Source organism: Tigriopus californicus, chromosome 9, assembly GCF_007210705.1.
Source record: "Tigriopus californicus strain San Diego chromosome 9, Tcal_SD_v2.1, whole genome shotgun sequence".
NCBI lineage: Eukaryota > Metazoa > Arthropoda > Copepoda > Harpacticoida > Harpacticidae > Tigriopus > Tigriopus californicus.
The window spans coordinates 7,335,679-7,350,458 of NC_081448.1; the positions used below are offsets into that span (position 1 = coordinate 7,335,679).

A 14,780-nucleotide genomic window follows, 5' to 3' on the forward strand; every position below is an offset into this window, starting at 1 on the left:
AAAAAAAAAAAAAAGATGACAATGAATCTGATTCCAGCAGGGCCATGCCATTTCCTTCAGATAATTGGCTTGTTTAGGAATAGGGCCTCCATTAAGACAGTCTAAATTATGTAACGATCTGCGTAATTCATTAGTGAGGCATGTCTTATTTCACAAAAGTATCCCGACATTGAAGCTGGCCTTATGTGTGCATGGGCCACTTTTCAAGTTATTGCAAGGGCTCGGGAAAACAATTGTTCTTGAAGGCCAAATAATCACTAAAAAAAATTTTTTATCACCAAATAATCTGTTTTCATTGGAAAGATAATTGTTAAATGCAAAGATATAAGCCTGTTTCAAAGCAAAAAAGACACATAAAAAGACAACATTATACTAATTTTGCAAAAGTTTGAAGCAATTACCAAAGGTTTCAATATATTTCATTATTTCAAAATCTTTGAAATAAAAAGGCCTGGAAGTTGTCTCCTAACTTGGACCCCCAAATTAATACCCAAAACCATGCAGGTTTCTAGATCAAATTTGGATCCTCTGAGTGCTTTATTGTAGCTGTCTCTCAGGGCAAAGAGACCTGGGCCAAAATGCAAATGTTTTTATCTTTCATCTTTTGCGTGATAAGAATTTAGGCTCTATTTGCATTTTTAGGAAAAGCTTGAGCTTTTGCCCAGAGCAACAATCAAGAAATAATAATAATCTGATGATAAACCAAGAATATAAAAAACCAGTAATAAATTTTTAAAAAATCAAATTTAAAGACAAAATTTTGCTGTTAAGGTTAAGCACTTTGTGGGAACTTTTTTACAAAATTTAAAAATCGAAGTTCCAAGAGTTATGAGTTTCAAATTTTAAAAATCTAAGGTTAAGAGATAAATATCAAGAGAAACTTAGCTGACAGGCTAAACAAGTGCCACAAGTAAGGCTGACGTTGTCCCATGCTAAATTAAACATTGTTGCTCATACGCATATTTCTGTGAAATGACAACGTTCTGAAGCTTTTACTTGGCTAAGGCCTGAAAATAAAGGTTCATTTCAATTGCGTTGTTGTAATGCTAAAAGAGATATTTAACTTTTGGGGTCATTTCGTAGTGAAGACATGTATTTCTTTTAAGCTAATTGGTGATGTTTCTAGGTTCTTGGCTTGATGAAAGTACCCCAGGGAGCTCAGTTCCGCCGGGTCCAGTCGGATCCTTCCCTTCGGCGGACTACTACTACAATCCAGTCGGTTCTCATGGATCCCGTGTTCCATCTGAACGGAACGAGGTGGACGAGATTTCTCCACACCTTAACCATGGCTCACTTCCATCCATGGAATGGAGACATTCCTCGATGATCCATCCATCTATGAGTGCGTACAACCAACACCATCATCATCACCATCATCATCACCCTCCTTCGCATCCTCCACCACCCCTCCATCCATCTGCTCCTGCTCCTCCGCTATCCCACACGCACCTTGTCCACCACCTTTCCACTAACCATCTTCATCTTCAACATCACCATCACCATCAACAACAACAGCAGCAGCAACAGCAGCAGCAGCAACAACAACAACAACTACCGCAGCATAGCAATTCTTCCATTCCTACGAGCCATTCCATCTCCATGGAGAGCTGCTCGTCGCCTTCTGAGAGTTCGCGCCCCCTCCATGATAATTGTGTATCTCCCAATCTGGTTCTGCAAAATTCGCCAATGGAAGCTTCGCATTTCGACGGGATTGCTCACCACGCCCACAAACACGTATTCTCGTATGATAATATCCCGTACAATTCAGGTAAACACACCGAATCTTAGAAATGAACATATAAAACTATCAATGAAAACTAATCTTATTCCATCGATGATTTAGGGCCAGTCAATGAAGGTGCAGCTCATTTGGGGGATTCGCCCATGCCCGCAAATCCAGATAGTTCTTTACTTATGGCTGCCTCGATTATCCAAGACTCGGAGTCAACCTCGGTGGGTGTGCATAGCCTACGTCTCAAACCTCATTCCACACCTGCCACCCTTTGCTGGTTGGACAAGAATTATGAGCTTTCCGAAGGCGTCTGCATACCTCGGAATGTGGTGTATTTTAACTATGTGGATTTCTGTAGCAAGAACCATATGCAACCAGTCAATGCGGCGAGCTTCGGCAAGATAATCCGCCAAATGTTTGCCAATCTGACAACACGTCGCTTAGGAACTCGTGGCCAGTCCCGCTACCATTACTATGGGCTGGCAGTCAAGCCCGATTCAATTTACTACAGTCCCAACTATTCGAGTCGAAAGCATCCAGAGCAGTGAGTCAAGCTGATGCCATGACTAATGACTAGACATGAAAAAAAAAAAGTTATAGGCTGAAAAAAATATTCCAATTTTTCATTTTTTTAAGCCATTTTTCCTTTTTTTTTCGACTCTTTTCCACCTTTTTTCTTACTATTTTTATCAGTTTAGGGCATTCTTGCCCTTTTGTTGTCGTTTGGGGTCCTTATCTGTGTCCTTTTTAACTTGCTGTTCCTTGTTTGGGACTTTTTCATTTACTTCTGTGCAGCATGATCAGATGAAAGGTTGAATCCTCAGCCAGAACCTTTTAGCACTTTTTTTTGGTTTAGGTTTTTCTTCGGCATTACTTACTAACTGCTGCAAAGAATTTAATCCCCGACATAATTAAAATGAAAGATTATGATTTGTCTAGTTGTTGCCACTTAAACTTTATACAAAATTTTGCCTTACCAACGCATTTGAATATCAAATTCAATTCCTTTTTTTTGATTTGGGAATCTCTGCGAAAAAAAAGAAAACTGCAGTTGAGCTACATGTGCCGGCAAGGTTTTGATCCGACCCAAAAATATTTTGGGAACAAAAGCCTCCCTCAGCAACAAAAACAGTAAGCTCCAGAAGAGAGTCACTTGTTTACCATGATATCTATTTCAATTGAAAACATGTCCTCATATCGAACATTGAAAGAAAAAAATGGTTACTTCTTGTAAACTCAATGGATGGTTTAGTAAATACAATTGGGTGCCTAGATTGTGTGACATGAAGTGCAGCAAAAGGGCTTAAAGGGGCCAAAAGCGACCTTTTTTATTGTGATAATTCTTTTTGCATTTTTACAACTCACTTTTGCATATTTACACCTTTATTTTCAACATTCTCAAAACTTTTTTCACATTTTTCTCCACTTTAAAAAGATATTTCCGCTAAAAAGGTAACTTTTTAGGTCTACTGATGACTAGGGCGGGTAAAAACATTACACTAAAAAAAACCAAATATATAAATTATATCTTATCGAAAAAGCTGTAAATGTTTAAAAAATACTTATTAATGAAATGCATAAACATACAAGAAGGACTTCGAATTTCTGATCCTTCAAATGCACATTTGCCTTTGAGTTTGGTCCGATAGTATTTCTTGCTTCATTTTGCGTACTCAAGTTCTCGAGATGGAGAACAAAATATCACTCCATCGTGACTAGATTGGTAGCTTCCTGAGAGAGAATTGATTTGACCTAAAAGAAGCTAGTCAGACAACGCCCAGCTTGCTAATTACATTTCGTACCAAATAATCATTGTTCAACTTTTCTTCTTGTTTGAGGGTCACTTGGAGTGGTTTTCAGGACTTGTCAATGAATAAGATTCTTCTACTTTCTCAAACAAATGTTTATTTATCTTTGTTCAATGATGGTCCTTATTCCTCATTCACATTCTGAAATTTCTGAAAAGTCTGTGAAAGGCTAAAGGCTAAATTCTATGTTGTTGCCTAACCTCTAGCGGGTTACCCTGTGCGACCAGTCCAGATCATTATGAAACACTCGGTAGATAGCGCACCCATCAAACTGCCGTAGTAGAAAATTCCACTGTATCATAGTTACTCTAGTTAGTAATGTTCATGGGTGGCCCAGCTGCAGTAAAAAGGCACAAAAACTGATTTTTAACCTTCTTCCTTTTCTCTTCAATAGTCATCTGTCTTGATGAACCCGCCATATTTCTGCTAGAGGTCATGATGTTTTGAGTTAGATACCAGAGCACTTTAGAGTTGGACCAAAAATCTACAAATTCAGGCGTTTTGTTCTTGAATTGCCAAAATATGATAAAATGTGCATATTATTATCCACAGGATTGAAAACGACTTAATATTTACTTTTTGAGAAATATGAAAAGAAAATATTTTTTATTGAAATTAAATGTTTTTACCCGCTTTACTGATGACCCAGCTTCCTTGACCTACACTGTTGTATTTGAGCTCAGGTGGATAACTCATTGGTGTTTCCATTGTCTTCCAGTCAAGTCGACGTCAAGCTCTATTCCAAAATGGTAGGCAAGAGTGGCTTACACTCGCCCTTGCATCAGAACGATTTGATGGGCCACAGTTTTGGAGATTTCGCCTCATTGAATGGTGGGGCGTTGACGTCTACGGGTGGACACGCCACGTCTTCCTCGCCTTCGCCATGTTTTTCCACGGTGCAACAACTGCCCGATTTCCCATCATTCCGCGAGTTTGCCCACGCCACCTCGATCCCATCGGACAAATTGCAGACGCTGATTACGATGTATCGGGCTCATTGCCAACGAATCATGGACTCAATCAATAAGTTCAGTTTTTCAGAGGTGAAATGTGACGGCGGCCTAGCCTTTAGTCAGTCTGAAGAATGCTGTCTGCTTATTCCTGCCTTCCACGACAAAGTACAAGGGTTGATCTCTTCATTGCAGATTCCCCATTTATTCACGCACTTCTGGCAAGAGATCCCCCCTCACATTGCCGACCTCTTGGGTCAGAATGTGGTGGTGACCCTGATTGGCGTGTGTGATGCCATCCTTTATCGAACCATTCTCAAGGCCATCCTTCCGACGCCGGTTCAGGTAAAACGAACAACGACCTCTCCGAGTTCGAACCAGATTTGACAAAGGTTCTCCTTGGATTCCACAGATGTTTCCCGAGAATGTGCTGAAAATCATCCGTAAATTTGCGGACGATGTGGTGGGCAGTCTTCAGTACTCATTGAAGCAGGTTCCAGAAAATCTCATCTACGTCAAAATGAAACGTAGGCAATGCTAATTAACCGATCTTGCTGACTGGGTCCTTACTTACACCGTGGATTTAATTTCATTTCAGTGGTGAAACAAATGTCCAAAATGTTGAAGAGGAGAACATCCGTGAATCATCTCTATCAAGCTGCGTGTCTCCTGATGAACTCTTCAAGTTTATCCATTTATGTGCAAATGGCCCAGGTTGGTCAAGTTACCACCCCATGCTTCTCAGTTCAACATACAGTAAAGTAGTAACTGTAGTGAACCTTGTGATTTGTTCAATATTTTGAGCTTTTACTTCCCCACTACGTATATTATTGTTTATAGCAGAATACGTATTTCAAAATGGCCTCGCTCACCAGGACATCTTTGAAGTAAGAATAAGTTATTTTTTTCAATATTTTCATGATAGGATTGGCATAAACTAGACCTGAAGCAAATCATTGACGAATGTGGGACCAAGATCTGCGCTCGAGAAGAGGTTCAAATGTGTAAGTTGGGTCCTTTGGTAGTTAAGTTTATAATGTTATTGACAAAGATCTTTATTCTCATGACTCCCTAGTGTGTCAAGAATTTCAGCAATTCATACATGACAAGGCCAGCATCTATCAGATATGAGGTTGGTCAACGTCATTGATTGAAAACCATGTCAAAGTGGCAAGTATGGGTGAAAGCAATACCAACAATGCCTATTCCATCTCGCTCATTGGCAAAGTTCGTCGATTCCTCATCGTTTGGACCTCTGTGTCATCCAAGTTACTGAAACATCTCAAAGATAGCAAGCCCAATGGGCCTTCGACAAGTAAGTCTGGCAACTCTGGCATCACACCCAAAGTCCACAAGTTGTAATGACCGATACTGAATGCGACGAATCGGTTAGCCCTTTACAAAAGTACGGCCACCTGAGGGTATTCTCCTCTTGAGTTCATTTTTAGATGTTGTGCCAAGTGCCATTTGAAGATCCCATACCTACGTACAATGAAGTGTTTTCAACCCGCTTAGAGATATGATAAAGCTGGAGTGTTTAGTGGTGGTTCCAAAACGCCATTTTTCATAAACAAATGACCGGTTGGGCATCAATTAGCTAATCGCTTTTTTGTTGCAGGTTTTTAAGCTTTAAATTCTATTGTGAATTCTTTATGACGCACATGTTCTAGTACCTTATTTGGAGCGTATTGACTTTATAAATGTCACCTGAGTATAACTCATTTCCAACTTCGTCCATTTTGCACTGAATTTTGGTCGTAAATGTTTTGGTCAACTTTGATTTTGGTCAAGATCGAATTTGTGACAAAATTTCGATTTCGGCTGAGTCATCTTGAGGTCAGCTTCACAGATACTTTTTATTTTTTTGAGTGGTATAACTTGCCTTATGCATATGTTTCTTGGCCAACTATCATGGAATATGATGTTTGACCGTATTTTTGTTTGCTATTTTTTAGGCTGCTTCCATTTGCTACAACTTCTCTTGAACGAGTACATTTTGCATGAAATTGAGCGTCATCTGTGCGAGGACTCGATGCGCGAACTTATGATGAATCTAGTCAACGCTCAAGCCAGTGAGCTCTCTGACTCTTCATTCATTGATTCTTTGGGTGCTGATTTTCTTAGCAACCCAAATCTCTTCCACGGCTCCTGTGAAGCCCCGCCCACTCCACCTTGCATCGCTCATAACTTCAAAGGTTTGACATAGTGCTATCCAAAGTTGCCAACTCCTTTGCTGAACCACTTAATTGCATTGTGACATGAAAGTCTCGGTCCCGTGGAAAAAGCAGTACCATTCATAATTCGTTTTAAACCATATGATTCAGTATCCATTGTGGCTTCCCCTCAACTCCTTGACTTTCCAGACTCTCTTTGGCATGTTTGACCAATTTTTCGTTCTTTTTTGATACGACAACCTTTTTGCACATGAGAACTTGGGATACTTTGGAAACATAAATGGGCCCAAAAACTTTCCCGTTACACCGCAATAACCCCTCAAATCGAACATCATTTATCTAAAGAATGAAGGCCTTGAAATACGCAGCCATATGTAAAGGAGAATTCCCGTAGCGTATGGGGAGAGAAATACGCTTTCCATTGCATTTAGCTTATTTCGATTCTTTGATTCCAGGCAAGCCAAGTCCAAGCCTCTTTGTGGTATTTCAGCTCAGTACTAGTTGATTATTTCATTAACTTAAATGAACGGGAACTAAATGGATTATCCTTCCAAAAATTGTTACGTACTTATCAAAGGACAAAGTCAAAATTAGTGTGTTCCTTCTAAGCCATTTCAACCCAAAGGCAAACCAGATTCCATCGTGCGGCATGAAAATCCGGCATCATTCTCTAATGATCCCAATAATGAATCTTGGTTTATCCTAAACCGAAGACAAACAATTCAAATATGTAATAAAGTAGGTAAAAAATAAAGAAAATAAGATAGCTTTTTCCTATAGCATAGTTGGTACATAAACCAGTTGAAATGATTGAAAAGCATTCTCATCAATTATTTCATGGGTTATCAAATATTGGCAATAGTACCACATGTACAATTGGTAAACATTGCCCAAGTTTACATGCAAGAAGATCTCCTTAGTCATCATGTTATAAAATGCACAAAGTTTACATTATGACTAGATAAACATAGAGCAAACTTCCACTTTCATTGCCAAAATAGGGCAAGATTTATAATTATATGCAACAAAGGTTATGGGTTTAGTATGTTTTGCAATAAAAGCCTCAAAATGTTATTGATTATGAAATCTTATTTTACATTACGCCGGCTTTAAACCCCACTTTTTACATTGTTAGTATTTTTTTTAAAAACGGCTAAATTTTTTGTTACCCAAAGGTTGAACACGAGAATATCTGGACATCAAAACCGGTTAATTGTGCAGCCTGTGCAATTAATTTTTTGAAACTTGAATAACGAATAGTTGAGTACAAAGGTAATTATATGTAAAACAGGAATCTTTAAAGGCTTAACAAATTGTGCTTCTTAAAGAAGGGTAAAAGTCTTTTTAGAGGCATTCTTTGATGTAAATATTTTGATTTGAATAACAGTACCAGTGACACTTTCATTTACCCCAAGAACAAATAGCCTGCCAGACAAGGAACCTTTTCGGAAATTGTGATCTCCTTTTCAGCCTGAACTTTTTCAGGGTAGCTTGCCTACTGTTTGCAATGTAAAATTCTTACTCAGAAATTTGGGTAGAGTCCCGTTTACAATATGGTTCATCATCCATTACGACACATTGAAATTTTGTCAGCAAATTGTCATACAATATCCTTGAACGGCTTTTGGACAGTGAGGTTGTGTTGCCGTGCCACCTGAACCTTGTAGGACCTTAATCCTGACCTTTTCTTGACCTTCTAGACATAAGACTGAGATCTTTTTTACTTTCTTGGCCACATCTCTGCTAAACATCGATGGATTCTTTTTGAAGAATTGAACGACTTTCAAGTCAAATTTGGGGTCGTATAGATCAGCATTTCTTTTCATGCTTACGAAGATTGATTTTTAAGACGTCCGATGCAGTCTATTCAACTATCTCAACTTTTTTCGCAAGGTTTCTAATGCTGGTATCTTTATTTTTTAGGACTTTGTGCAGGATCAGATTTCTGCTGCCTTCTTCCACAGCAGCAATTGTCTCTAATATCAGAATAATCCCTTTTTATAACTAAAAACATATTTTGGCACTAAGCAATAGAATACCTCAAATGTGTACCGACGTTTTTATCTCGTCGAATATTGACGTCATGAAACATTTTCGATGTCCGAATTTTTCGTGTTCAACCTTTATTTTGTCCCAAATGCTTTTACTGGATTTGGAAACAATATCTAGGACAAAAACAGAAAAAAGAAGTAAATTTCAGCATATCAAAAATGTACTCAGAATGAGATTGCACAGAAAATAGAAAATGAAAAAAAAATAAAATAAACAAATAAAAATAAAAAGATTGATAGATAGCTAGTAAATGATGAATGTTGTTTGTTTTCCTAGATCTGAAGCGAAGTCAATTGGGGTCGGAAGTGAATCGAAAGATGATTAAACTGGAGCGGAATTGCGATTTTCTGGACAAAGCAGTAGGTTTGCCGCCTCAAAATGCCCGCTCTATCGATGATCGAGACAGTGAGTTATGATTTATGAACCTCAACATTCGTTTTTGCAGGAGATGACGAACAAAGTGCATACGAGTTACTGGCATTGCGAAACACCCAATACGAACACCTACACCGAAAATCATGCTTCTAATGTTCATTGATGATGAAATAAACAAGAGATTGACACAAACGAACCAAACAAATGTATTACTTGTTTTCGTTCAGATTGGTAGAAGTGCGCAAAAATTACTGAAAGTAGCATTGGATTGGATTCGGTTAGAAAGTATCTTTTCGGCGCACCACAGGGAACACTTGCGAAGTGAACACATGTGACCTGAATTGGCGAAAAATGGCCATAAACACGATGGCAATGGACAAATATTGGACCCAAGCCCATTTGAGAACCTATTAAAAAGAGGAAAAGTCGGGTAAGTACCATGCATTAATTAATCATTCAGCCGCATTCCTGGCGCTATCATGAATTATGGACCAACCAACCTGCCAAATTCCCGGTGTATAGGATATTGTTTGCTCGGGATATTGGATTTGAATATCAACACTGAATGCTTGATTAAGCCCTGAACCGCACCTCGTCCAGGTGGAATATTGATTGGAAAGCCTTGTTGTGACTGAAAAGGCCGGAAAAGGAAAGGTGAAAACTCAAAAAAGACTATTGTTTTATAACATCAACAATTTTGTCTAATTAAGGTCGACCTCAGTTATTGTTAATCAACAGGTAGTAAGATCTATCTCACGAGATAACGTCGCTCTCTTAAAAAAATTGCGAGTTCCGTCACTTTCGTACTCCCAACTAGCTTCCAAAGAAAAGAATACTCTTTTTTAGCGAAAAAATGGCACAAACTGGCATGATCCTGCCAGCAGTAGCCACAGAACAAAGGATAATCATTTCAATCTCTCCAAGTCAGCCATGATTTCTGTTGCTCAAATTTCGTGTGCTATTACATAACCTTATACTTACGATTTCGTTTCGCGTATTGTTGTAGCACCTTTGAAAACTTGAATGTCTCGGGGTTCAAGGAGGATCCATCAAAAATGGGCTCCCGGAATCTTGAGTCCCGACCCTTGGATGCCACGGGTTGCTTCTGATGGAGAACCAAGTCTGCACTCATGCTGATGCCGGACCCATCAAACACCGACGTCTCATGAATGAAGGCTAACCCGCTCAAACGAGCCGAAGACAGACGCTACAATTGAAGGGGAGTCAGCAATGACAGGTTTTCTCCGAAGGCGGGATTCGAGCCCACGCCCTCTGGAGCACCAAGTCGTGCCCCTATCGGGTGCTTTAGTCATATATTTCTAGACACTGGATGTCGGACGACCGACCACTCGGCTGGTAAAACAGTACAATGGATGGTCTCCTGGGAATTGATCACAAACCGGTTTATTGTACTGTTTAGCCAACTGAGGGGTCGGTCGTCCGACATCCAGTGTCTAGAAATCTATGCTTTAGTCCAATCGGCTCCCATGGAGGGCGCATCTTTTAAACGCTCATATCTCTGCTTTGAGGCTTGAATGTTACGTATGCAGAATGAGCATCCCCTCACCACATTAAGTGTGTAGTAGATCCGTACAGTGGTAAAAATACTTTTTAAAGTATTGAGGGAAATACCCAAAAACGTCTTGGCATTTTTGTACCTCGGAATATAACAAGTAACAGCTTTGATTTTATTGCTTTGTAGTATTCTAGCTCATATAAAAAACTTACTTTATAAAACCTAAAATTTTCAAAACGCTTTCAATGTAAATTGGGACCACACTAACTTAGCCACCACTTAACACCACCACTTAATTACATGGGATTTAATGGTTTAGATAGTTTTTAGCCCCAAAATATATCTTAATTCAATTTCCCAAAGAGTCAATATCGTTTTTCAATATCACAGAAGTAAAAAGTATTTGTTCTCTTTCTTGCATAGCCTCACAATAGCTCAAAATGCGATGTAATGTCACTTAAAATACAATAAAAGTATAATTTTTGCAAAAGTGCTATACAATCATCATGATTATTTAGTCACGCATTCACTCGAATTCTGAAGACAGCACATACAAAACGCAATGTTATAGATTTGGCAGTTTTTAAAAGATTTGTTGTAACTGATTTAAAATAGCTTCTTTGAGGCTTCATTGATTTTTGTGAAATTTTCTGTGATTGCACAAAAAAGTGTCTTTTCGATGGTTCTAAAATAAATTTCTAAAAGCTAGCATTTTGAGGGTTTAAAATATGGTTTCATTACGTTTTGAGTTTATTTGAAATGACGCAAGAAAAAGAAAAATAATCTGTCATTTTTGTAATATTGAAAATCGATTTCAATTGTTTGGGAAATTGAATTAAGATACAATCGGGACATTTTGGGACAAAAAAAGGATCGAATTTGGACCATTAAATACCGTGTAACTAAGTAGCGGTATAATGGATGACATTTAATTCATGATCAAGTGCTAACTAAGTGTGCTCCCAATTTTCATTGAATAGGTTTTAGAAAAGTTCATTTTTTATAATTCTTTTAGCCATGTAAGTTTTTTACGTTGGCTGGAATACCATAAAGCAATCAAATCAAAGTTGTTCCGAAAGATTTTCAGAGATAGAAACATGGCAAGATGTGTTTGGGAATTTCCTTCAAAACTTGATGGGGCTATTTGAACACCGTGGAACACCGTGTAGCACCTATGGATTTGCATGTCTCCGGTAGAAAAAAACTTGTATGCATTGTTAGCTCGCAATGGTTAAAATGACTTTTTATGGTCAAAAACAAATGCCCAAATATATATTTTTATTTTTATTCCTCGCAAACCACAAGGAAAAATATCGCTACTGTTGCTTAATGTTAATCTTGCTCACAATAAACACCTATATACTTAAAAACACATTAAAACCTATGATTTTCAAAAATCCATTTAATTGAAATTTGGATCACACTTAGATAGCACTTGATCCCAAATTAGCATACGATCGATTTAGCCATTAGAGTGAAATTGGAGGCAGTAGCCTGCTTTACATATTTGCATGCGTTTTAGCTCCAAAATGGCCCGGATATCACTAAATTCAAATTTCTAGACAATTGCTACCAATTCTCAGCGTCAAAAAAGTAAATGAATACTTTTCTGTTTCTTTCTTGATGTCAAAATAGCTCAATATGTAATTCAACATCATTAAAAAATGTAAGCTGTCGAAAACACAAGTTAAAGGGATTCTTATTTATGCTCCCAATAGAATTCAGAGGACAATATAAGCAAAAGGTAATTTCAGTGATTTAGATTTTTTCTTAAGCTCTTGTTGGATCTGAGTAAAAAGCATTTCTTTGAGACGTCATTAATTTTCTTAAAATCTTCGTTCATTGTTTAACTTTGTGTAATTTTAACGGTTTCAAACCAGTTTTACAAATGCTGTATTTTTCAGAAGGCTGGTTAAAGGAAAAAGCATACTGTGTCGTATTTAACCTGACATGGTTACGTGGGGTCGGTCATCGCTCGATGCAAATAGCTTTAAGCAAGCCTTGTATATATAATGGGATACTTGTTCAGTCCATGCGCAGCTTCCCACCCATCACCCATGAAGTGATAAAGTGGGTGAAAAAAGGTAGGGGTCTAACCTGCCCCTGCTCTGCTTCATACATCTGTTGTAGGCCACGACGAACAGGGTTTATGTATGACAAATCCCTTTTCAAGCCAAATCTGAGTTTTTTCTCAAGAGTCTCGGAAATTCGGAAAATCGCAAATTGGGAATATTGTAGACGGTCAATGTATAAGCACTTCGTTTTAATATTCTCTTACGTGCAATTTCACATCAAAGAGCAGGAGTAGGGTGATTCCACGTATTTGTTCTTCATTGGCAATAGGAATAGTGAGGGTCAGATTTAAGCCATCCAACTTGCCATCACCATTCCAATCGGTTTCCGACGTCTAAGGGCAGAGGAACGAGATTAAGAGAAATTGAGCCCGACTGTTTTCGCCCTTTTTGATGCCTTGAATGGAAATTATAGCATTTATGATTCCAAATACTTGACCACATTGGCTATTGGGATGGATTTGCGCATTGGATTTGAAACGTGCAAACATGTATTTGAAAGATATTTGTTAGGAAGACAAGTGAAGAAAAATTGTCAACCAGCGTTACTTACTTGCGAGTTTTTTTGAGTACAATGGAGGATACAAGCTTGCATACTATGAATAGGAATACTTTCCTGGATGAAAGGGACCCTCACACGATCTTGAAGAAGTTGATTGTAGTTTTTGAACGTGCTCCAGCCCAAAGATTTGTCCGGCAGTAGCGTCTCCAGATAGAGAACGAGTTCGTGTTGAAAATGGATTTCGGGTTGCTCTCGATAGGTATCCACCCTCTGCCAAAAGCCTAAAAAGCACGGTTGCGACCTGTCAGTTTAGCCCAAATTTGTGCAATACAATCTATGTATACTCATAATAAATGTCTTGGTTCGTTTACCAACCTTGACTTCGATATGCAATCAACAATGGGGGAATAAAAGTGAGAATCAGCGCGGAGATGTAGAAGACCCCCGCTTTTGAGAACGGTGATGCCTGATAACGAATGTTTATGGGTTCTTGGTGCAAATTCCACATTATGACGATATTTTGGAAGATGTGACAAGCTGATTCGAAAAAGACCTGGATGTGGAAAGCCAGCTTGAGCAGATTCAGGTAGATCTTTTAGTCATTAGCATTAAGTAAGTGTGCCGATACGAGAGGCTACATCTAACTCGAACAATCCAGGTATTGGGTAATCTGTTGGTGCTTTCTAAAGTGGAAGGAAGAACTTGTAGGACGTCAACCGTTTCATAGTGCAAAAAGGAACAATTCCCGCTTCCAGCTCTTTTGATCGTGACAGAGAATTCGCCATACGGTGGTGGATCATCTTTTTTTCAATCAGTCTTGTACGAGTGCCTTTCGACATATTGACATAAAGTTAAAATAGCCCCTAGATTCACAGTTATACCACTTCCACTATCAGATTTGCTTAACTATATGAGCCTTGTCAAAGCAATTTTCAGCAATATCCATTGGGGATTTTTTTTGCAAACTTCCCTACCGCTACTGGCAAGAAAGAAGACTTCATTGTTCGAACTAGCCTGGATTTTCGAGAGCTTAAAGGTGCTCTCAAAACGCACATTAAGCCTCTACGGTCACTACAGTTAACCCTAAATCCTGAGTTGGGACAAAGCTCATGAATGCTTTAGAAGAGGTACAACATTAGATACCTTTCGAACCTTCTCTGAACACTGTACAGTCCCAACTTTTTTAGTTTCTCCCAATACGAGAGCGCTGTCATTACTTTGATGTTCCTAGTGAAACCTTTTTGGACTTGTTTGACCTTTTGCAAATTAATTGGAGCCCAAATGGGGGAAGGATATTCAAGATGTGGCTGAACAATCGACGTGTACAAAGTTAGCATCGTGATGCTATCTCTGGACTTGAACGTGCGATATATCCAACCACATGTTTGAAAGGCTTTGCCATGCCAACTTCAACTAGATATGCTCATCAAACTTTCCATTATCTTGGAGGACTGCATCTAAATTCATTACGGACGAGACCTGCAGAATACCTTTACCTTCATCATCTACTAATGGAGAGTCTATTGGCGTCGACCCAAAGGTCATTGAGCGGAATTTCATTCCATTCAGGGCCATATTACTCTTAGCAACCCAAGAGTA

At 38.7% G+C, this 14,780-nt stretch overlaps 2 protein-coding genes across 2 annotated transcripts in view; one reads left to right on the forward strand and one right to left on the reverse strand.

The window, feature by feature from the left end:
• Positions 1-9,292, forward strand: part of LOC131886841 (transcription factor RFX3-like) — an 18,178-nt gene extending 8,886 nt beyond the window's left edge. The window contains exons 3-13 of the mRNA XM_059235259.1: positions 1,127-1,768; positions 1,844-2,276; positions 4,259-4,583; positions 4,686-4,835; positions 4,903-5,017; positions 5,089-5,204; positions 5,416-5,494; positions 5,566-5,805; positions 6,446-6,685; positions 8,993-9,075; positions 9,162-9,292. Of these exons, the coding sequence (XP_059091242.1) occupies positions 1,127-1,768; positions 1,844-2,276; positions 4,259-4,583; positions 4,686-4,835; positions 4,903-5,017; positions 5,089-5,204; positions 5,416-5,494; positions 5,566-5,621 (1,916 nt within the window). The 3' untranslated portion in view covers positions 5,622-5,805; positions 6,446-6,685; positions 8,993-9,075; positions 9,162-9,292. The remainder of the gene's footprint in view (positions 1-1,126; positions 1,769-1,843; positions 2,277-4,258; positions 4,584-4,685; positions 4,836-4,902; positions 5,018-5,088; positions 5,205-5,415; positions 5,495-5,565; positions 5,806-6,445; positions 6,686-8,992; positions 9,076-9,161) is intronic.
• LOC131886679 (transmembrane protein 231-like) lies at positions 9,105-14,249 on the reverse strand. Its single transcript, XM_059235077.1, has 6 exons — positions 13,557-14,249; positions 13,233-13,462; positions 12,886-13,014; positions 10,073-10,298; positions 9,592-9,722; positions 9,105-9,498 (listed from the first exon to the last, which is right to left on the reverse strand). The coding sequence occupies exons 1-6, from the start codon at positions 13,687-13,689 to the stop codon at positions 9,370-9,372; spliced, it is 978 nt and encodes a 325-aa protein (XP_059091060.1). The 5' UTR covers positions 13,690-14,249; the 3' UTR covers positions 9,105-9,369.
• Positions 14,250-14,780: the final 531 nt, after the last annotated feature.